Below are 23,002 nucleotides of genomic sequence, written 5' to 3' on the forward strand. Positions count from 1 at the left end.
TGACTGCTCAGAAGTCGTAGCAGAGTAGCTGGATGTGATAAAAGCAGCTTCAGTAAGGTGATGATGCCATAACCATCCTAGGGTGGGTTGAAGAGTAAATGAGAGCTGAGGAAATGGAACCACCATTATAGATAGTTGAAGAAGTTTACTATATTCAAATTAATCTATTTAATTCAAGCTAAAATAGTGTATAAAATATTCCTCTGGCTAATTGAAGTGTGAATGACCTCAGTCCACATTCTTACCCTTGCTTTTAGGCAGTGATGTACCAGACCCCGTTCTAAAGCTATCTAGGAAATATTTCACAACCATCTTCTGTACTTCTTTTCATTTACTGAATGGTAAAATACCTAGTTTCCCGTCTTTGCTTATAGAAATTGTAGAGATAAAAGTAGATGATCTGAAAAAGATGAGTAGGTGATGTTTCCTTGTGCAAAGAGTAAGGCTTTGGAATCAGGAAGGCATATGTTTGAATCTCAGCTGGCAAATCAGAAAAATACCTACTTCTGGGGTGAATATGAAATTTGAATGTGATTATAAATTTAATAAACTCGAAAAATTTTAATTCCCTCTTCTGTTTTCCCCCACAATTAGAAAGACTGTTTCAAGACTTTTTAAAATTTACAACCTTTTGTCTCTCTCCTTTGAGGGTATGAGATAAAGCTTGCTATAGATACATGGAGGGATAATAGGAGTTTTAATACTGATGAATTTTCACATTTTAGTAAATTAGAATCCATGTCCTTATTTGTATCTTCATTGTATTTTAAAACTTAATATAATAATTATTTTAACAGTGTAATGTCAGCAGCAGCATTGCTTACAGTTTTTAACATGACCACCTTTCATAAGTGTACTCTTAATTATGAATGTATCCTTATATTGAAAAATAATGACACTTCACATTTGCATGTTTACCCAGAGTTTTCATATAATTACATTTAACCTTTACCACTTTGCTAAGTTAAGTAACATTTAAGAAGGGCTGATTTTTCTTTTAAGTCCTTAACTTTTGTCTGCTTTTTTTAAATTTCTAGACAGTTCAATTTGTTCAGGGAATTTTTGTTGAAAAATATGACCCAACGATAGAAGATTCCTACAGAAAGGTAAAATATGAAACTTTTATACACATGCTTACAGGTAGTTTCTTATGACTTTAAAACTTGATCCATGGAATTGCTTTTTTGAAAATAGTTTTGAGAAATGATACAGATGTTCTGTATTTGTTTTTAAAAGTTTCACCAAGACAAAATACTTTTCGTAGAACACTGCTTATTAGCTATAGAGAACTCCATGTTCTGTTACTGATTAGTAATCTGTTCTTTAATGTACACATTTTCCTGGTGGGAATTCTTTTAATGTAGAAAAATTGCATATAAATAGGTATATTTTTGATTACTCTTTGTGAACTAAAATTAAGAACACTTTATGCTTGAAGTTATACAGTAACTGAAAGTTATTTTTGTTTAGTTGTATAATAACTTTAAAAATATTTCATCTTTAAACTGTAAAAGGTTAAAGAGTTGGATTCTGTATAATACTATAAGGGTGGATACATGACATTGTACATTTGTCCCAACCCATAGAAAGTGTAACACCAAGAGTAAAACTGCTAACTGTGGACTTTGCATGATAATGATGTGTTGATACAGGAAGGTTCATTGATTCTCACAAATGTACCGCTCTGATGCAGGATGCTGATAGTCGGGGAGGCTAGCAGGGAGCAGGAAAAGGGTGTATGGGAACTCCGTACTTTCTGTTCGTGTTGCTGTGAACCAAAAGCTGCTTTCTAAAAAATAAAGCTTATTTAAAAGGAAAAAAAAATTTAATAGTTGGTCTTGACAAAAAATACTATTTTATTTAACTATAAGACTAGCTAGAATTGTGGAGAATTTTCATGATTTTATTTCCCAGGTATGTTATGGGGGGGAAGAGACAGTGTTGTAAGAAAGCCTAGTAACCAACGATATACTCCACTGCCCCCCAAAAAGATTAACCTTCCTTTCAACAAATAAGAAAGGATTGCTTTGGTAGATGTTTTAGAATTTACCTTTAAATAGTGCTATAACTTTTGCTGAATTAAGTTCATCAAGCCTACTGGCAGAGCAGTTTCATTATCTGTAAATTGGAAACAAAATTGTGATATATATTGAGAAACTACAGACCGAATTCATTGTTCATTGAACATGCCCATTCACAGATTGCGCAGGTTATTATCACATTTGCCCCATAAGTGGTAGACAGTGAGTTTGTAGATCCACCTGTGGTGCTCCTCATCAATTCCTGATCTGACACAGAAGCAGAGTTTAAAATAGTCCTTAGGTTAATAGGTTTATTTTTAGAAGACCATGTTGCATTACTGAAATTTCCCCCAAATAAGTTGCTGGTTAAAGCTTTAACTACAAACGGAGATCTGTACCTTGAATGCTGAAGCACTTTTCTTAATCCCTTCTTTATTAAAAATTTTCCTTACAGCTAATAGTTGATACTTTCTTTAGGCCAACCTTCTCTTCTATAAAGCCCTGGGAAAGTAGAATTCAGTATATGAAATTTCACCTTATACACACAGCTTTTCCAAAGAAGTACCTTTTTTTAAAGTCTTGAGAACTATATGGGTTCAGTGTTATTGTGTTCCCTTTATCTCTTAAATTAAAAATTTCCTTTGTATTAAATTTGGGGCATATTTTAGTAAAACTTTGACAACTTGAATCTGGTAAGTTGGCAAAGTTTTCTTTACCCCCAGATATTGGCTGTGTTTTGAGCTGCTTAATACTTTTGTGCTTTGTTTTGAAGATAATATAAATATACATACTTTATACATTTTTTCCCCTGTTAGAACTATACCTGTTTGTTGCAGTTTTTCTTAAATTGCAGAATATGACCATTGGCTTCTAATAATAACAAAAATCATTACTCAAGAGTTCATAGTGGTCAGAAAAATATCTAAACTCAGGATTAACAGTCCCAGCTTCTGTATTATTAATAGAATGTGTTTGAGACCTCCTGTTCTTTACTGTAGTACCAAGTTGGTCTCCACCAATACAGCAAACTGCTAGAGAAAGGCTTTGTAGTTGTTAATAAGGACTTTGAGTGAAGAGGTGGGAGGAAAACAGACTGACATTTTGATGTTACTTTTTCATCCCCCTCCACCCCCCACCCCGACCCTAACAGCAAGTTGAAGTAGACTGCCAACAGTGTATGCTCGAAATCCTGGATACAGCAGGAACAGTAAGGATGTTTTCTCTTTTTTTTCTGGCGGGGGGGACAGATTTTCATTTGTGAACAGTTTTTGGTCACCTGAATGATTCCTGTGAGTAAAAGCATTTGTTCTGATTAAGAACGTTAAGTCTCTAAATGTAGGGCTTCTTAAATTTTCTTATGTGCGTGAAACTATCTATGATGTACTTAATGCCCACATATCACTATTAAATTGTATGTTGCATTCACCTACAGAATCTGTGTATTGAGTTTCTTTTCCCTGTATTGAGGTAAGGATTATGCTCTTAGTGCTTTAAACAAACAAACAAAAGGAAAGTATTTTAAATACAGAATTTTAGTTAAAATAGATATTTCTCTGGGTTTAAATAAGACTCTTTTTTTTTTTTTTTAATTTGTTGTATTTATTTATTTATTTATTTATTTATGGCTGTGTTGGGTCTTCGTTTCTGTGCAAGGGCTTTCTCTAGTTGCGGCAAGCGGGGGCCACTCTTCATCGCGGTGTGCAGGCCTCTCACTGTCGCGGCCTCTCTTGTTGTGGAGCACAGGCTCCAGACGCACAGGCTCAGTAGTTGTGGCTCACGGGCCTAGTTGCTCCGCGGCATGTGGGATCCTCCCAGACCAGGGCTCGAACCCGTGTCCCCTGCATTGGCAGGCAGATTCTCAACCACTGCGCCACCAGGGAAGCCCCAAGACTAACTCTTGACACCATGGTCATTCATTTATTTAAAAAACTTTTTTTGCTTTTTAATAGTATTTTAACATCTCAAGGGACTGGTGACAGATACGTGTGTCCTGACAAAAATCTTTAGGATTATTTTGAGCCTCATTTTTCACATGCTTAAATGAGTATAATGACGTTTAGTACATTATAGGGTGCTGATAATGATCAAATGAGATAGTGATTATAAATCACTTGGCACAAAATGTCTTTTATATAGTATGAGCTCTGTGTATTTGCTTTTATTTTCATTGTCTTCATTTGTCATCACCTTTTTAGTTGTTTAATTAATTAATGATGGTTTTATTCTGCCACAATTATACTACCACAAAAAATGCACACATTAAATGACTTTCTTTTCTTTTTTTTTTCTCCATATACATAGCCTTTACCTATTAGGCAATTCCTAGCTTTAAAATGGAGGGTATTCTTAAATGTTTTAAGTTGTTTTAAAATTCAGCACAAATATTCCCACTATAATTTTATAAATGGTGAGAAAGCTTCAGATCAAAAAAACTTAAGCATACTGGAGCAATTAGAGTACGAATTATACCATATTTTTCTATTCTGTGGGAAAATGGATCTTGATTCCAACAGGAAGCTTTGGATCACTGGAACTCCTTCTTTCTTATATCAGCTGAATTGAGATCTCCCCCTCTTGCCACTTCTCCCAACCCCCAAATTTCCTAGCTTCTGAATCAGCAATAATTCTTTGTTCCCAAAGACCCCAACAGTTAAAAAAAAAAAATACTTTCTATTTCTTCCTTTCACAGACTCCACAAGTGTGAGGGCATTGTTTCTTCCTCCTCTTGTCCAAATTAAGAAAATTTTCCCCTTCTGCAGAGATCTTTCACTTGTGCTCTCAAATATCTTGTATTTCTACCATCCTAGCACTCAGCATGCTGTGTTGTAATTTTCTGTTTACTTGTCTGTCCCCAGTGCCTTGCATAACGTTTGGAAAGTAGTTGATGCTCTTTGATCTTGTTCTAGATCACTCCTTACTCCTTGAGGATTTTTGCTTACTTTCTCCAACACTGCTTTAGTCCGAATTCTTGGTGATTTTAGTATCCAAATAGAATTTTTACGGGTAATATAGATGATCCAGTAGCTTGGCCTCTCAGTTCCTTGACCTCTACCCTGCTTCAGTCATTCATGCCCGTGGTCTTTACCCTAGACTATATGATTACCAGTAACATAATACCATCTTAAATCTCATTTTCAAGTGTCCTACTCTCTACTAACCATCTCTTGTTTCTCCATCTCACTTCCTTTCATACCCTTCAACCTGACTGTAATCTGCAGTCTGTTAAATCTAACATCTTTGATTATCCCTCATATCCTCAACCCCCTCTTTACACAGCTTCAAGTCCATGGTCTCTCATTCATAATCAATCCCTCGGATATATCCTCAACTTCCTTGACTTTTCAGCAACCTTTGACTCAGTAGATCATTATCCTTATCTGTAAAAATTTTATTCATTTGACTTCTAGGAAACAGCACTTGCTTGGTTTTCTCCCTGTATGATTCGTTACTCCTAAATCTCCTTTCCTGATTTGTCTTCATTTCCCCAACCTCTTAATGTTGGAGGGCCTCAGGGTTCAGTACTTGGACTTCTTTTTTCCAAAAACCCTACCTTGGACATCATCTTTTGTAGCACCAAAATAATTAAAATCTGTATATAAAAGGGAACTAGATACAGTTTTTCTAAATCACACACACAGAAACAAATTAAAGTGGTTAAGATTTCCCTTCTAATTCTATAGTTGTTTCTAGTCATGTACGGAGGGGACAGGAACATTCATCTCAAATTTTCCAGAAACCATGTATCACGTCTTATGTTTCCTCTCATGATAACATGTAATAAAGAATTCAGGGCTTCCCTGGTGGCGCAGTGGTTAAGAATCCACCTGCCAATGCAGGGGACACAGGTTCGAGCCCTGGTCCGGGAAGATCCCACATGCCACGGAGCAACTAAGCCTGTGCGCTACAACTACTGAGCCTGCTCTCTAGAGCCCGCGAGCCACAACTACTGAGCCTGCGTGCTGCAACTACTGAAGCCCGCGTGCCTAGAGCCCATGCTCCGCAACAAGAGAAGCCACCGCAATGAGAAGCCTGTGCACCGCAACGAAGAGCAGCCCCCACTCGCAACTAAAGAAAGCCTGCGTGCAACAACAAAGACCCAGTGCAGCCAAAAAAATAAATAAATACATACATACATACATAAAAAAAAAAAATTCAGTAGCTCACTTGTGATTATTCTGATTTAAACTGTTTCAATATACATTTAAGAAGTCATATTTATCATTGCATATTTTTTATTATAGGAGCAATTTACAGCGATGAGGGATTTGTATATGAAGAATGGCCAAGGGTTTGCACTAGTATATTCTATTACAGCTCAGTCCACGTTTAATGACTTACAAGACCTGAGAGAACAGATTTTACGGGTTAAGGACACAGAAGATGTAAGTATTTCTCTCTCTATATAGCATACTGCCATCTCTCTGTGGCCAAATAAAAAGTGTCCATTTTCTCTATCAGTAGAGGATTTAGAGGGTATTTACCATGCGCCTAAGAGCCCTGGTGACCAAAAACATTTTTCAGCTTTCTAAATTTACCTACAGATAATATGCTGAGATGGTTAGAAAAGAAGGACACGTTTGTAAAGTTCTTCTTTCTCTACTGCACTTATGACCTACATGGTGCTATGTGGGTCATAAGTGCAGTGGAGAAAGAAGAATCAAAGAGTACTTGGTAGAAGAAGGGGGACTCCAGTTGGGCTTGGAAAGTTGGTGGCTGTGTCAGAAACAGTGTTCAGAGAACATTATCAAGAACCGTAATGCTATGTTCCTATTTCTAAAATTCTGTTGGTACAGTTTTTACTTAGTTTTTTCCTTTGAATTATGTTAAAGATTTTAATTAACTTGCATTTTTATATTTTTTAATTTTGTTTTTGTTTTAGAATTCTTTTTTTAATGTTAATTTTTTATTGTGATAAAATATACTGTTTTAGAATTCTTGTCTTATTTGATGAATAGCATCGTTGTTGTGCCTTTTTGCAAAGATTAAATGTATATTTTACGTTTGTCTCAGTTTTGAGCTACAGAAAGTTCCTTTTCAAAAGTTGTATAAATTAGGATATAAAATTTCATTTGTACCTTCTTTTCTGTTTTTGTGTGTTCTCTCTCATTATTAATGGGAACATGGGCACCTGCTTAGGACCTCAACTTTGGGTAATACTGTAGGCGGGAGGAATTTGCACCATATGACTCATGACCAACCATAACCTAATGAATAGTTCTCTTTCTTCCCATGACTAATTCATCTAAGAGAGTTCTCTTTTCATAGGCAATTACATGCAAATCACTGAACTCTGGTAATGTTAATCTCTTTATCCCGTGTAATAAACTAAAGATTGAGTTGTAGATGAAGACATAGCTACTCAGTGGCTGTATTTTTATTCTTACTTTTCCTTAATATCTCACTTAAACTAGTCTTCAGATCTAGATGTCAGTTGTAGAAGTAAAACTTATTAACGTGTTGGTCTTGCCACTACTGTTGGCATTTTTTGGTCCTGTGAGATGAGGCACTTAAAACACACCAAGACAATGAGTATTGCAGGAGGTTCCTTTTCCTTCAGATTTTTCTACTTGGAGTTCAGCCATTAGCATTAGTCCACCTGAGAATTTTGGGATTATAGTCTTAAAATAATTTAGCAGATCAATGTTGTAGAATCTCGTCCATATTTTTTCTGTCTCTTCCCCCTCCATTTTCCCCCCAACACACATACATACACCTTTTTTTAAGCACTTGATGAAGATTATAGTCCTAACTAACACATTTCAGTTGGTGGCTGGTAGTTGCTTACTTATAAAAGGCTGAGTAACAAGTATGTTAGGGCTTATTATATGATTTTTTCCTTCCCGCAGGTTCCAATGATTTTGGTTGGTAATAAATGTGACCTGGAAGATGAGCGAGTAGTTGGCAAAGAACAGGGTCAGAATTTAGCAAGACAGTGGTGTAACTGTGCCTTTTTAGAATCTTCTGCAAAGTCGAAGATCAACGTTAATGAGGTAAACTACAGCTGCTAGGCAGCACAAATAAGTGCCTTTTTAGTTTCCTTTCTTTGAAGTTAACAGCCAAAAACATTTTTTTAAAAAGAAAAAATGGTGTTCTTTTAAGTAGTCTTTATCAATTTATGGAAAACACTAAGTAATTCCTAGAAACCACATTCCTTCTCTTATATGAAATCACTTTGATGGCTGTGATGAGGACACTTATATTTACCTTGTTGGCAAAGAGGTAGTTTAAGTTAAAGAATATGTTTTTTAAAGTCCTGCTAAGCCTCTAAATGATAAGCCAGAAAGTGGTGTGTGAAAATTGTCACATCACCCTTGTATTATAACAATTACCTATGCAGATGTGTGTAAAAAGGTTGTAAAGTCAAGGAGAAAAATACAAAAATCAAAGTAGTTACTGTAATGAACTTACGTTGTACAGAAAGATATCATGGAATTTGGTGTTTTGAGTCCTGCTTCCCTTTGGTGCATGACTCAAAGGGAAGAATCTGTGTGAGTGTGGGTGGATACAGAACTATAATTCACTCGGTCTTTTAGGCCTGATACAGCAGGTGCACAAGGCTTTTTTTGTCCGTGACTTAACTACTCCACTGTCCTGAGAACATAGCTGGGGACAGGAATGCTTAACAGGTAAGCTTGCCTGCCTAGATGTAAAGGGCCAATAGTTTACTGGATCCCTAAAAGATTAGTGCAATCCCCAACTGCGACCGCTACATCCAAGCAAAATCTTAAGAGGTTCCTTTGCTTTTGTTAATTTTAACATAAGGCTTTTTTTTTTCCTTAAAAAAAAAAAAAAAAAGCAGAGTAGGCTTCTTTCCTTTCCCAGTAGTACAAAAGTCTTCATTTGCCAGTGTGCTTGCCATTTGTAGCATCACAGGTAATCAGTCAGAGTTCAGCACACTTACAACATAGATGGCAGTTTAAGACTGGTTTAGGTTATCAGAGCCTCTGGTGTGTTTTTGCTTACTATTCCTCTCTGGCCTTTGGTTCTTTTGGTCACCTTTCCTTGACTGATATTATGGTTGTAGACTATTATCTGACTTTTTAAATGACCAAATTACTTTAAAAGTGTGGCACGAGGGGCTTCCCTGGTGGCGCAGTGGTTGAGAATCCGCCTGCCAATGCAGGGGACACGGGTTCGAGCCCTGGTCTGGGAAGATCCCACATGCCACGGAGCACCTAGGCCCGTGAGCCACAACTACTGAGCCTGCGCGTCTGGAGCCTGTGCTCCGCAACGAGAGAGGCCGCGACAGTGAGAGGCCCGCGCACCGCGATGAAGAGTGGTCCCCGCTTGCCACAATTAGAGAAAGCCCTCGCACAGAAATGAAGACCCAACACGGCCATAAATAAATAAATAAATAAATAAAAGAATGTGAATTTCTAAAAAAAAAAAAAAAAAGTGTGGCACGAAAAAAATTTAAGCTTGCGGGACTTCACTGGTGGCGAGGTGGTTAAGAATCCGCCTGCCAATACAGGGGACACGGGTTCATGCCCCAGTCTGGGAAGATCTCACATGCTGCGGAGCAACTGAGCCCACACCCTAGAGCCCGTGCTCCACAGCAAGGAGAGGCCACCGGAATGAGAAGCCTGCGCACCACAACGGAGACCCAACGCAGCCATAAATAAATAAATAAGTTTTACAAATAATAAGTCAAAGCTTGCCTTTCAGGTAAAACCAGTTTTAATAAATACATAAAAATAAGAAATTCATAAATTTTATTTATTCAGCAAATACTCATTGTGTGCCTGTGTGCCTGGCGCTGTGTTAGGCACCAGGGTAACAGTCATTTAGACAGACACTACTCTTGCCCTCAAGAAGTTTACATCCTAATGGGGAACAAAGTCCTGCTGAGATCTTCACCAACGGTTATTTCTAATTCACTGCCAAGTAAATGAAAGGAAGTATGAAATGCTTCCAGTTTCAACTTTCTCTGTTGTGGAATTACAGTTTCATAGATGTTATTCTGAAAAACATGGCTGATCATAAAATGTTAATTTTTGGTTTAGTCTCCCCCCCACCACCACCAAAAAAGAAAAGAGAGAGAGAGAACTTTGAGGTAAAACACATAAACACATGAGGTAAAACAATGAGCTTGGCTAGGGGAGTAGTAGTGCATGGTCACCATCTGCAGGATGATTGGCCTTAGAGATCTAGTTCCTGCTGTCCTGTGATCACCCTCACTGGTACCCGACCACCAAGTCCATAGGGCTCAGCCGAGGTTGAGTTGGGCCAGGGTCCAGTGAGCACAGTGGACAGGAGGTATTCCTTGCCTTTCAAGCATTACCTGTTTGTGGGAACTTACATGCTACTAAATCTCCCTCCTCTGGGTTTCAGTTTCCCATGCAGCAGAGGTACTTTTTCACAGTAGCCTCATTGAAATCAACCATTGACATGAAGGTTTATAAAACAAAAATAGAAAAAAATACAACAAAATGAAATACATTAGCTATTTAAGGTTCTTTACTCTTTTGGAAAACATACAAACTTTATGCTAGAAATTCTTGAAAGTGTAATAATTTCCTTCTTTTAATATTTCTCGGGCTTCCCTGGTGGCGCAGTGGTTGAGAATCTGCCTGCTAATGCAGGGGACACGGGTTCTAGCCCTGGTCTGGGGGGATCCCACATGCCACGGAGCAGCTGGGCCCGTGAGCCACAACTACTGAGCCTGCGCGTCTGGAGCCTGTGCCCCGCAACGGGAGGGGCCGCGATGGTGAGAGGCCCGCGCACCGCGATGAAGAGCGGTCCCTGCACCGCGATGAAGAGTGGCCCCCGCTTGCCGTAACTAGAGAAAGCCCTCGCAGGAACCGAAGACCCAACACAGCCAAAAATAAAGAAATAAATAAATAAAGTAGCTATAAAAAATTAAAAAAAAAAAAAATATTTCTCTCTTGATAGCCTAATAATCCAACTACGGAGTTTTGGGGGTAGTTAATAGTTCCTCAGACAGCTAATGCCTTGAAAATATGTGTGTGGTTTCTGAGTGCCTGAAGATAGAGGGATCATACTTTCACACGATTGAACTCTTGGACTCAAGTTTGAAATCATACAGGGACATCCTGCTTAACTAAATTGCCCTCTAATTCTCTACTATCTATATCAGAGAATATATAATATATAATTTTTTTTTAAAAACTTTTGGGACTTCCCTGGAGGTCCAGTGGGTAAGACTGCATGCTCCCAATGCAGGGGGCCCAGGTTTGGTCCCTGGTCGGGGAACCAGATCCCGCATGCACACCGCAAGTAAGAAGTCCGCATGCCTCAACTAAAAAAAAAAAAAAAAAATCCCACATGCTGCAACAAAGATCCCATGTGCCGCAGCTAAGACCCGGCACAGCCAAAATAAATAAATAAGTAATAAATAAATAAATATTTTTTAAAAAGTAAAAAAACTCATCATTTTTGTTGTGTTTTGAAAGTAGTACATAGTTGTATCAGAATCACATCAGTCTTAATCAAGAATTAATTGTTCTTTGCTGATGCTGGAATAATAATTGGAATCAAAACATCCCAATTAAGGAATGATAGAGGGATTGAGAAATTATTCTGTGTTCCCTTTAGACTTTTCTGTAGTTCAGAAGGATGAGGAAGAACCTAGGCTGAGTGCTTTCAGCATATCTAACCAAATAACTATAGTTCGAACTTGCCCTCATCACTGCTGCTGTGAGGTAGGCACCGTTTGCCAAGGAAATCCTTAAGGGTAATACCACAAAACCAGTTACCATTTTGTTTTGTACCAGAAACCCATGGCTACCATGAAGAAATGTGCTGTTTTGATTAATTTACTATTTTAGTTTATCCTTTTGTTATTTTTCACTTATAGATTATGCACTGAGGCTGGGGAACTAATGAGATTTTGTTTATGGCTTATGAATATTAAGTTCTTGAAGGGCTTTGGAGTTGTGAAACAGAAACTACCATTTTGTTCATAAACTCTTATGTTTTCAACTTTCTTAGAAATAAGATAATAGAATTAAATGGTTTAAAGAAAATGGGAGAGTGGGTAGGATGGACCAGAAAGAAAAGAATATAAATGAATCAATAGCTTTGGGATAAATCATTTGGTAGTGGTCCCCCCTTCAACAATTAATTTAGGCTTATAATCTTAGGAACATTATTTTTTTAATTGAAGTATGGTTTGCTGTACAATATTATATGTTATAGGTGTACAGTGTAGTGATTCATAATTTTTAAAGGTTATATTCCATTTACAGTTATTATAAAATATTGCCTATATTCCCCATGTTGTACAGTATATCTTGTAGCTTATCTTATACCTAATAGTTTGTACCTCTTAACCCCTACCCCTATATTGCCCCTCCCCCCTTCCTCTCCCCACTGGTAACCACTAGTTTGTTCTCTCTATTTGTGAGTCTGCTTCTTTTTTGTTATATTCACTAGTTTGTTGTATTTTTTAGATTGCACATATAAATGATATCACACAATATTTGTCTTTCTCTGTCTGACTTATTTCACTTAGCATAATGCTTTCTAAGTCCATCCGTGTTGCTGCAAATGGGAAAATTTCATTCTTCTTTATAGTTATAGCAGAGTAGTATTCCATTGTATATATACACCCCATCGTCTTTATCCATTCATCTGTTGATGGACACTTCCATATCTTGGCAGTTGCAAATAATGTTGCTATGAACATTGGGGTGCATGTATCTTTTTTTTTAATATTTATTTATTTATTTACTTCTTTACTTACTTACGTACTTGGCTGCGCCAGGTCTTAGTTGTGGCACTCAGGATCTTTTTTTTTAGTTGCGGCATGCAGACCTCTTAGTTGCAGCACACATGTGGGTCTAGTTCCCTGACTAGGGATCGAACCCAGGCCTCCTGAATTGGGAGCATGGAGTGTTACCCACTGGACCACCAGGGAAGTCCCATGGGGTGCATGTATCTTTTTAAATTAGTGTTTTTGGGGTTTTTTTGGATATATACCCAGGAGTGGAATTGCTGGGTCATATGGTAGCTCTATTTTTAGTTTTCTTGAGAAACCTCCATACTGTTTTCCACAGTGGCTGCACCAATTTACATTCCCACTGACAGTGTAGGAGGGTTCCCTTTTCTTCACATCTTCATCAACATTTGTTATTTGTGTTCTTTTTGATAATTGCCATTCTAACAGGTGTGAGGTGATATCTCATTGCGGTTTTGATTTGCATTTCCCTGATGATGAGCGATGTTGAGCATCTTTTTATGTGCCTGTTGGCCACCTGCATTTCTTCTTTGGAAAAATGTACATTTGGGAAAATGTTACTAACTGGTGAATATGGGTGAAGAAAATACATAAGTTCTTGGTACCTGCAACTTTTCTGTAAGTTTGAAGTTTTTAAAAAATAAAGCAAGTATAAAGATATAAGTGAAGCATTAACTATTCTCTTAATAATTAGGTTTTTGAAGCACCGAAGATTCCACTTCACTATCTTATTTTTTTCACTACTAATTCTTTTTATTAATTTGTTATTGAATATCTCTAAGAGCAAGTGTATTTCCCTCATTGTAAGTAGGTAAGTTGTGCTTTACCCTGACTGAAAATCAGCTGAGGCTTCTAAGAAACCTGCTGTTAAAGCAGCAAAATACAGATCCAAGAGCAGAATAATATTTCACAGAATCAAGATTGTTTTGTGGAACAAGGTCTCAAACATTGGTTGAATAAGTACCTTTTTCTTGTTTTTATTTAGATATTTTATGACCTGGTCAGACAGATAAATAGAAAAACACCAGTGGAAAAGAAGAAGCCTAAAAAGAAATCATGTCTGCTGCTTTAGACCCACAATAAGCAGCAGCTCTGAGCCAGGTAAGATGCTAAAAGCAGAGCAAATACCTTTCTCATCCTCTTATTTTGGGCTTTCCCCAACATTAACCACTTCCCATTTCACCTCTTAGGGTATTTCCAGGCTTCTGTAATTTGTAAATGTTTTACATAACTTATAGATATGTTCATCTACTGGGTAATTTTTCTCTTTCTCCATGAGATTCTAAGCTGTCTGAGGGAGGGCAAGGATCATGTGTGTTTTGCTCACCAGTACATCCCCAGTGCCTGGTACAGAATGGGTGATCAAAAAATAGTGGTTGAATGAATAGAAAGCCTTCCACGGTCACACTGAAATTCATGCTGAATTGAAGTGGAACAGTGGTTTATCTGAAAAAAAAAATTTTTTTTGATGAAATATTTCAAAGTGAGCACACTCATATATATCAGTAATAGTCATTCCTCCTCAGATGTAATCCCAGCCCTGATTCCTGACACAATGGATTAGTTTTGCCTCTCTTTGAACTTAACAGAAACAAAAACACTTAATGTGTTATTTTATGTGTGGCTTCTTTCACTCAAAAATGTTTTTGAGGGCTTCCCTGGTGGCACAGTGGTTGAGAATCTGCCTGCCAATGCAGAGGACACAGGTTCGAGCCCTGGTCTGGGAAGATCCCTCATGCTGCGGAGCAACTGGGCCCGTGAGCCACAATTACTGAGCCTGCGCGTCTGGAGCCTGTGCTCCACAACAAGAGAGGCCGCAATAGTGAGAGGCCCGCGCACCGCGATGAAGAGTGGCCCCCGCTTGCCACAACTAGAGAAAGCCCTCGCACAGAAACGAAGACCCAACACAGCCAAAAATAAATAAAATTTTTTAAAAAATTAAAAAAAAAAACAGATAACAGCTGTAACTCACGCTTGTAGCTGTAACAAAATACATTTTAAAAAAATGTTTTTGAGAATAATCCTTTTTGCATACAGCAGTAGTTTATTTTTATTGTATGACTATACTAGCAATATATTTATGTATTCTGCTGTTGATGGACATTTGGGTACTTTTCAGGAACAAGTATGGTGCCTGTGCACTTTCTATTTTTTCTTTTTTTTTTTTTTTTTGAGATGATCATATGGTTTTTATTCTTCAATTTGTTAATATGGTGTATCACATTGATTGATTTGTGTATATTGAAGAATCCTTGCATCCCTGGGATAAATCCTACTTGATCATGGAGTATGATCCTTCTAATGTGTTGTTGGATTCTGTTTGCTAGTATTTTGTTGAGGATTTTTGCATCTGTATTCATCAGTGATATTGGTCTGTAATTTTCTTTTTTTGTAGTATCTTTGTCTGGTTTTGGTATCAGGGTGATGGTGGCCTCATAGAATGAGTTTGGGAGTGTTCCTTCCTCTGCAATTTTTTGGAAGAGTTTGAGAAGGATGGGTGTTAGCTCTTCTCTAAATGTTTGATAGAATTCACCTGTGAAGCCAGCTGGTCCTGGGCTTTTGTTTGTTGGAAGATTTTTAATCACAGTTTCAATTTCATTACTTGTGATTGGTCTGTTCATATTTTCTATTTCTCCCTGGCTCAGTCTTGGAAGGTTATACCTTTCTAAGAATTTGTCCAGTTCTTCCAGGTTGTCCATTTTATTGGCATAGAGTTGCTTGTAGTAGTCTCTTAGGATGCTTTGTATTTCTGTGGTGTCTGTTGTAACTTCTCCTTTTTCATTTCTAATTTTATAGATTTGAGTCCTCTCCCTCTTTTTCTTGAAGAGTCTGGCTAATGGTTTATCAATTTTGTTTAGCTTCTCAAAGAACCAGCTTTTAGTTTTATTGATCTTTGCTATTGTTTTCTTTGTTTCTATTTCATTTATTTCTGCTCTGATCTTTATGATTTCTTTCCTTCTGCTAACTTTGGGTTCTGTTTGTTCTTCTTTCTCTAGTTCCTTTAGGTGTAAGGTTAGATAGGTGTAAGGTTAGATTGTTTATTTAAGAGTTTTCTTGTTTCTTGAGGTAGGCTTGTATAGCTATAAACTTCCCTCTTAGAACTGCTTTTGCTGCATCCCATAGGTTTTGGATCTTCGTGTTTTCATTATCATTCGTCTTTAGGTACTTTTTGATTTCCTCTTTGACTTCTTCAGTGATCTCTTGGTTATTTAGTAACGTATTGTTTAGCCTCCATGTGTTTGTGTTTTTTATGTTTTTTTTCCCTGTAATTCGATTTCTAATCTCATAGCATTGTGGTCAGAAAAGATGCTTGATATGATTTCAATTTTCTTAAATTTACTGAGGCTTGATTTGTGACCCAGGATGTGATCTACCCTGGAGAACGTTCCGTGCGCACTTGAGAAGAAAGTGTAATCTGCTGTTTTCAGATGGAATGTCCTATAAATATCAATTAAATCTCTCTGGTCTATTGTGTCATTTAAAGCTTCTGTTTCCTTATTAATTTTCTGTTTGGATGATCTGTCCATTGGTGTAAGTGAGGTGTTAAAGTCCCCCACTATTATTGTGTTACTGTCAATTTCCTCCTTTATAGCTGTTAGCAGTTGCCTTATTTATTGAGGTGCTCTGTTGGGTGCATATATATTTATAATTGTTATAGATTCTTCTTGGATTGATCCCTTGATCATTATGTAGTGTCCTTCCTTGTCTCTTGTAACATTCTTTATTTTAAAGTCTATTTTATCTGATAATGAGTGTTGCTACTCCAGCTTTCTTTCGATTTCCACTTGCATGGAATATCTTTTCCCATCCCCTCACTTTCAGTCTGTATGTGTCCCTAGGTCTGAAGTGGGTCTCTTGTAGACAGCATATATATGGGTCTTGTTTTTATATCCATTCAGTAAGCGTGTGTCTTTTGGCTGGAGCATTTAATCCATTCACGTTTAAGGTAATTATCAATATGTATGTTCCTATGACCATTTTCTTAATTGTTTTGGGTTTGTTTTTGTAGGTCCTTTTCTTGTGTTTCCCACTTAGAGAAGTTCCTTTAGCATTTGTTGTAGAGCTGGTTTGGTGGTGCTGAATTCTCTTAGCTTTTGCTTCTCTGTAAAGTTTTTCATTTCTCCATCAAATCTGAATGAGATGCTTGCCGGGTAGAGTAATCTTGGTTGTAGGTTCTTCCCTTTCATCACTTTAAGTATATCATGCTACTCCCTTCTGGCTTGTAGAGTTTCTGCTGAGAAGTCAGCTGTTAACCTTATGGGAGTTCCCTTGTACGTTATTTGTCATTTTTCCCTTGCTGCTTTCAATAATTTTTCTTTGTCTTTAATTTTTGCCAATTTGATTACTATGTGTCTCGGCATGTTTCTCCTTGGGTTTATCCTATATGGGAGTCGCTGTGCTTCCTGGACTTGGTTGGCTATTTCCTTTCCCATGTTAGGGAAGTTTTCGACTATAATCTCTTCAAATATTTTCTCTGGTCCTTTCTCTCTCTCTTCTCCTTCTGGGACCCCTATAAAGTGAATGTTGTTGCATTTAATGTTGTCCCAGAGGTCTCTTAGGCTGTCTTCATTTCTTTTCATTCTTTTTTCTTTAGTCTGTTTCTCAGCAGTGAATTCCACCATTCTGTCTTCCAGGTCACTTATCCATTCTTCTGCCTCAGTTATTCTGCTATTGATTCCTTCTAGTGTAGTTGTCATTTCAGTTATTGTATTGTCCATCTGTTTGTTTGTTCTTTAATTCTTCTAGGTCTTTGTTAAACATTTCTTGCATCTTCTCGATCTTTGCCTCCGTTCTTTTTCCGAGGTCCTGGATCATCTTCACTATCATTATTCTGAATTCTTTTTCTGGAAGGTTGCCTATCTCTACTTCATTTAGTTGTTTTTCTGGGGTTTTATCTTATTCCTTCATCTGGTACATAGCCCTCTGCCTATTCATCTTGTCTATCTTTCTGTGAATGTGGTTTTTGTTCCACAGGCTTCAGGATTGTAGTTCTTCTTGCTTCTGCTGTCTGTCCTGTGGTAGATGAAGCTCCTGTGCACCATCTTGTACAAGTCTTTATGCACATGTGCATGCATTTCTGTTCGGTGTGTGTATGTGTGTGTGTAAATGAAATGGCCAGACTGTACACTATATATATGGTAGCTTTGGTGGATACTGCTAAGAAATTTTTCCAAGTAGTTGTACCAGTTTACACATCAACTAGCAGTTTACGAGTTCCACATCCTCCCCAAATTTAGTATTGTCAGTCTTTGTAACTTGAGCCATTCTGCTGGATGTGTGGTGGTATGTCAGTGTAGTTTTAGAAGTCCTTTCCTCTCAGGTGTGGGTTGACTTCTTTCACATGTTTCTTCTGTAGGTCTGTAGGTAGTAGTCGACTTTAAGTACCACTTAAGTTTTCATTAAGTGAACCCATTGGAGAGAAATTAGTGGCCGCATTGAAGCTGCCTATCACGTAAGCAACCAGGCTGTGTGGGACCATTTGTTTGTTTTCCTTTAATTATATATTTAAATCCCCTGAACATTTTCTACTTATGTTCATCAACTCTATAAACATTACCATAAAAGAATACTTTCATGGAGTGGATTTATGATGTAATTTGATGCTAATTATGGGACTGTTACTAAACTGGGTCCCCTTAGAGGAAAGTTGGTTGTGCTAAAACTCTTGTAAGTCTCTTGGGTCTGTTTAGTAGATTACATCTTCTAGAGCACCAAATTAACTAATATGTGCTTCCTTAGAGATATGAATGAATCTCTCTTAGGGGAAACAACTGAGTAATTGTACCCCTTTTTGAAATGAAGTAAAGGGAAAACAGACAGAAAGGAGTAAAGGTCACAGATTGCCTCTGGTAGTGAGATTTCGGAAAAACAACTTCTGGCCAAATGCTTGCTTAGGCTTTTAGTGAAATCTTGAGTCAGTAACTATAAATCATCAGCTCCTTGAAGATGATTATTGTTAAAGTTGATGGTATTTTGTGTTTGTTTAGGTAAGGGTACAAAGGTAGAAAAACTGAGAACTCCAGTTCCTGTTCTGAAATGTATTTAACTCTTCTATAGTTAGTTGTCTGGCTCTTTTTTTTTTATTTTTTTTTATTTTTGGCTGCTTTGGTTCTTTGTTGCTGTGCACGGCTTTCTCTAGTTGCGGCAAGCGGGGACTACTCTTCGTTGCGGTGTGCAGGCTTCTCATTGCGGTGGCTTCTCTCGTTGTGGAGCATGGGCTCTAGGCGCGTGGGCTTCAGTAGTTGTGGCACATGGGCTCAGTAGTTGTGGCTCGCAGGCTCTAGAGTGCGGGCTCAGTAGCTGTGGCTCACGGGCTTAGTTGCTCCGCGGCATGTGGGATCTTCCCGGACCAGGGCTCAAACCCGTGTCCCCTGCATTGGCAGGCGGATTCTCAACCACTGCACCACCAGGGAAGCCCGACTGGCTCATTTTTATCATTATCTTAGCTGACCCTCGTTTAATTTCCAGTTCTCAGAAAATGTCCTTTTAGCTTATGTTTAAAGGAAGAGGTGCCATCTCCTGGCCTATTGGGAAAATTCATTCACGTACACCGTACAGTGTACTGCTGTGAGTTTTACCTTAGAGGAGAGAAATCTTGACCTAAATCTAGAAATAAGACTTTCATCCTGGTTGCATAAATTCTTAGGCTCTGATAGGTAATTCAGCTTACAGTATATTTAATGTTACCTGAGATCTCTGTGCATATTTGATAATACCAAATAATAGGTCACTTAGTAATCAGAATACTTTGCAGAGCATTTTGCTGTGATTATAGACTTGAAGTGCAATGTTGATCCCATTTAAAAAGTACTGAGATATGGAATAAATTTAAGTAGCAACTATAAATGTTTTTAGTAAGAGTATGTGAACCTTAAGGGCAGCTTACCTAGCCTTAGCCGTTAGGCAAAATCATACTGAAACATGTTAGTCTCTTTCTAATATGTCCTACTTTTGAAAACTGAGGAAAGAAATTCATCTTCAGGAAATTATTCCTTTAACCTAATTCTTTTCTGCTGAGCAGTAAACCTAACTTTGAGTCTTCTGCCCTTGAAAATGGGCATCAGCTCTTTCTGTATCATTTCTTCTTGTCCTAGCCTGAATTGGAATAGGTAACTCTATTATAAATAATCATAAAATGGTTGAATAAAGAATTTCCATTGGGAAGTTGATGCAGGCATGAGTTGTTTCCTTAGTGGAAAAGGAACCTCTAAAAATAAGATGATAATAGGGTAGAAATGAAATAATCACTGTTTTCCTCTTTACTGACAGGACTGCCAGATACATATGAAACACTAAGTACAATAAAACTTTTTTAAACATTTTTAAAGGGAGTTTAAAATAGCCTTGTTACTATATGTTTAATATAATTTAGTTATCTAATAATGGTCAGCCAAAATCATTATTTCTCTCTGTATTGTTAGATATCTACTTATTTACTATCATCTTCTGACATAAAGGTTAACCATATATATCAGTATATATATATCTGTATCTATTCAATGTTCTAGATTACAGGAATGAAGAACTGTTGCCTAATTGGAAAGTGCCAGCATTCCAGACTTCAAAAAATAAATCTGAAGAGGCTTCTCCTGTTTTATATATTATGTGAAGAATTTAGATCTTATATTGGTTTGCACAAGTTCCCTGGAGAAAAGAATTGCTCTGTGTATATCTCTTGGAAAATAAGACAATAGTATTTCTCCTTTGCAATAGCAGTTATAACAGATGTGAAAATAAATATACTTGACTCTAATATGATTATACAAAAGAGCATGGATGCATTTCAAATGTTAGATATTGCTACTATAATCAAATGATTTCATATTGACCTTTTTATCATGTTTCCTCCCTGTCAAGCACTAAAAAGTTGAACCATTATACTTTATATCTGTAATGATATAGATTATGAAAATTTGCCCTCAGACTCATTGCAGCAGATAACTTTTTTGAGTCATTGACTTCATTTTATATTTAAAAAATTATGAAATATCATTCTGTCATTATATTCTAATTAAAATTGTTTGTGCATAATGCTTTGGAAAAATGGGTCTTTTATAGAGAAAAAAACTGGGATAACTGATTTCTATGGCTTTCAAAGCTAAAATATATAATATACTAAACCAACTCTAATATTGCTTCTTGTGTTTTACTGTCAGATTAAATTACAGCTTTTATGGATGATTAAATTTTAGTACATTTTCATTTGGTTTGTGTGTTTTTGTTATTGTTTATAGATTTAAGGCCTTTATTTTATAATGATCACGTTGTTTTAAATGCAGCAGTAGCTCCTTCCTGGCTGGTACCTGCAGAACACTTGGCTTTAAATCCCTAAGTAAATGGTGATTTCTCTACAAACAGACCTCGCACTTTCTGTTCTATATATATTTATTCCTATTATACAGTAAAATACATCAGACTACATACAATAGTTTTGTATATTCTCTCTTGATCTTAAAGATTGTATCTTATTGAATAAAATATCCCACTGTGTATTATTTTTATATGTAAAAAGATAAGTTTAATACTGTATCAGGGTTTAACTTTTACTACTTCAAATCTTCCACAGGTTGTAATTTCAAGGGAATCATTTTGCCATTGTTAATTTGTTGAGTATAAGTCCACCAATGAAATGTTATGTAAATATTTTCAAGTTTGCTTTATAATAGATCGAAGAATCTAAGAGAAGTGGGTAAAAGTGAAAAAGCATATAAAGGATGTGTCAGTTGCTTTTTCTTCAACTGTATATGAAGTAGTATAGTGGTAGTCATATGGAAAAGATTGCTAAGTTAAATTTTTAGCTGGCTATATAGTGGTGCTTTTCCTTTCCTTCCCAGTTTTTTTTTTTCTATATTTTACAAAAAGTGGGGCTTAAGTAGGACATGGACCTAGGGTGTGATATGACTTATGTACACCATAGAGGTAGAGCAAAACAGCTTGTTAGCCACTTAAGTGCTAGAGAGGGAAAGAAACAAGCTTAGGAAACCCTGTGCCTTGTCCCTGAATGTTGAGGAGGAGACCAGTCCTAGAAAGTCTAAATCATTGCTCAGGGATCTAGATGCTGTCTCGTTGCAACTAGGTGTGAAGTAGTGTTCATGCCTTGTTGAGACTTCCTAGGAGTGTGGTCAGCCCCATCAGTTACTAAATTGAAATTTAAAGATCAGATTTCAAATGTAAGCTCTGACCAACCTGAGAAAATGTTAAAATATTGTAAAAAAAAAAATTTGGAAATTGTATTCTTTTAAGTTTCTAATAAACTTAGTTACCTAATACTTACCTTCTACTGATTCAGTTATACATATGTCTGGGACTGAGGGGCCAAAAATCTCATAAATGCAATAAATTTTTAAAAATAATAATAAGTGAAGCATTAGGGCCAGTCTGTCCAGGTCAGTGTAGCATATTTTAAGGTCCTCTAAAGTCATTCTGCTTTGAAACTCACCTCTCAAACATTCCTTTGGACTTAAAATCATAGATAAACATCTCATAAGCGAGCAAACATTTCTAAATATTACCTGTTACATAGATTGTGTTGTTATTTTCCAGATTAAGTAGGAATTATTTTAAATAAGAATAACTCCCAAGTTACAGTCTGCTTGACTAGTAGCATAAACTCGATGTCCTCTGTTTTAGGACATGGTAGGAAAAGATGACAGGTACTGGATTTCTTTGTTACGTCTTACACAGTCTACTTGGGATAAAGGTCGAACTGTGAAGAAAAATGCCCTTGTGGCACACAGCAGTGTGCAGAGCAGGACCAGCTGAAATCAGAGACATGCATTGCTATCTCAAAGAAGTCTGCCATTGCTGAGCAAGGTGGAAAGGTATCCTGTCAGAAAGTGAGATAGGTGTGCTTTTATATTGTCCCTATGTGAAGTCCTTAGTCTTGGTTCCAGGGGGGAGGGTGCCTGAAAATACGATGTATTTTTATAGCAGAAAAATCAAAAAATCCTCAAGGTTATTATATGAATCTCATATGGTGAATATTCAAGAACTGACACCATATTAGTATTTATGGCTATTTAAAGTATATTAACTTTGGTTATATGAGTAATATCTAATTTAAAGGAGGCTTGATGTCACAGTCGATAGTTTGCTTTTTTCCACTAGAATACGAACAACTCATTATGGCTTAATAGTGTCCCCAAACAATCTTAGTTCTAGAAACTAAGTTAATACATAATCTATAATTTTACCCTCCACCAGGGGGAGCTTCAGTATCAGTTAACACTTCTACCATTGAATTAAAAGTATATATTCAAGCCATCTATTCTATAAATACTGT

At 36.9% G+C, this 23,002-nt stretch overlaps 1 protein-coding gene across 4 annotated transcripts in view; it reads left to right on the forward strand.

The window, feature by feature from the left end:
* Nucleotides 1–20,922, forward strand: part of RAP1A (RAP1A, member of RAS oncogene family) — a 77,885-nt gene extending 56,963 nt beyond the window's left edge. For all 4 annotated transcript variants that reach the window (XM_057547873.1, XM_057547893.1, XM_057547887.1 and 1 more), the window contains exons 3-8: nucleotides 1,038–1,106; nucleotides 3,172–3,228; nucleotides 6,263–6,403; nucleotides 7,868–8,011; nucleotides 13,706–13,821; nucleotides 20,229–20,922. In XM_057547873.1, the coding sequence (XP_057403856.1) occupies nucleotides 1,038–1,106; nucleotides 3,172–3,228; nucleotides 6,263–6,403; nucleotides 7,868–8,011; nucleotides 13,706–13,792 (498 nt within the window). In that variant the 3' untranslated portion in view covers nucleotides 13,793–13,821; nucleotides 20,229–20,922. The remainder of the gene's footprint in view (nucleotides 1–1,037; nucleotides 1,107–3,171; nucleotides 3,229–6,262; nucleotides 6,404–7,867; nucleotides 8,012–13,705; nucleotides 13,822–20,228) is intronic.
* The last annotated feature ends 2,080 nt before the right edge of the window (nucleotides 20,923–23,002 follow it).

Source organism: Balaenoptera acutorostrata, chromosome 1 (genome assembly GCF_949987535.1).
Source record: "Balaenoptera acutorostrata chromosome 1, mBalAcu1.1, whole genome shotgun sequence".
NCBI classification, from domain to species: Eukaryota; Metazoa; Chordata; class Mammalia; order Artiodactyla; family Balaenopteridae; genus Balaenoptera; species Balaenoptera acutorostrata.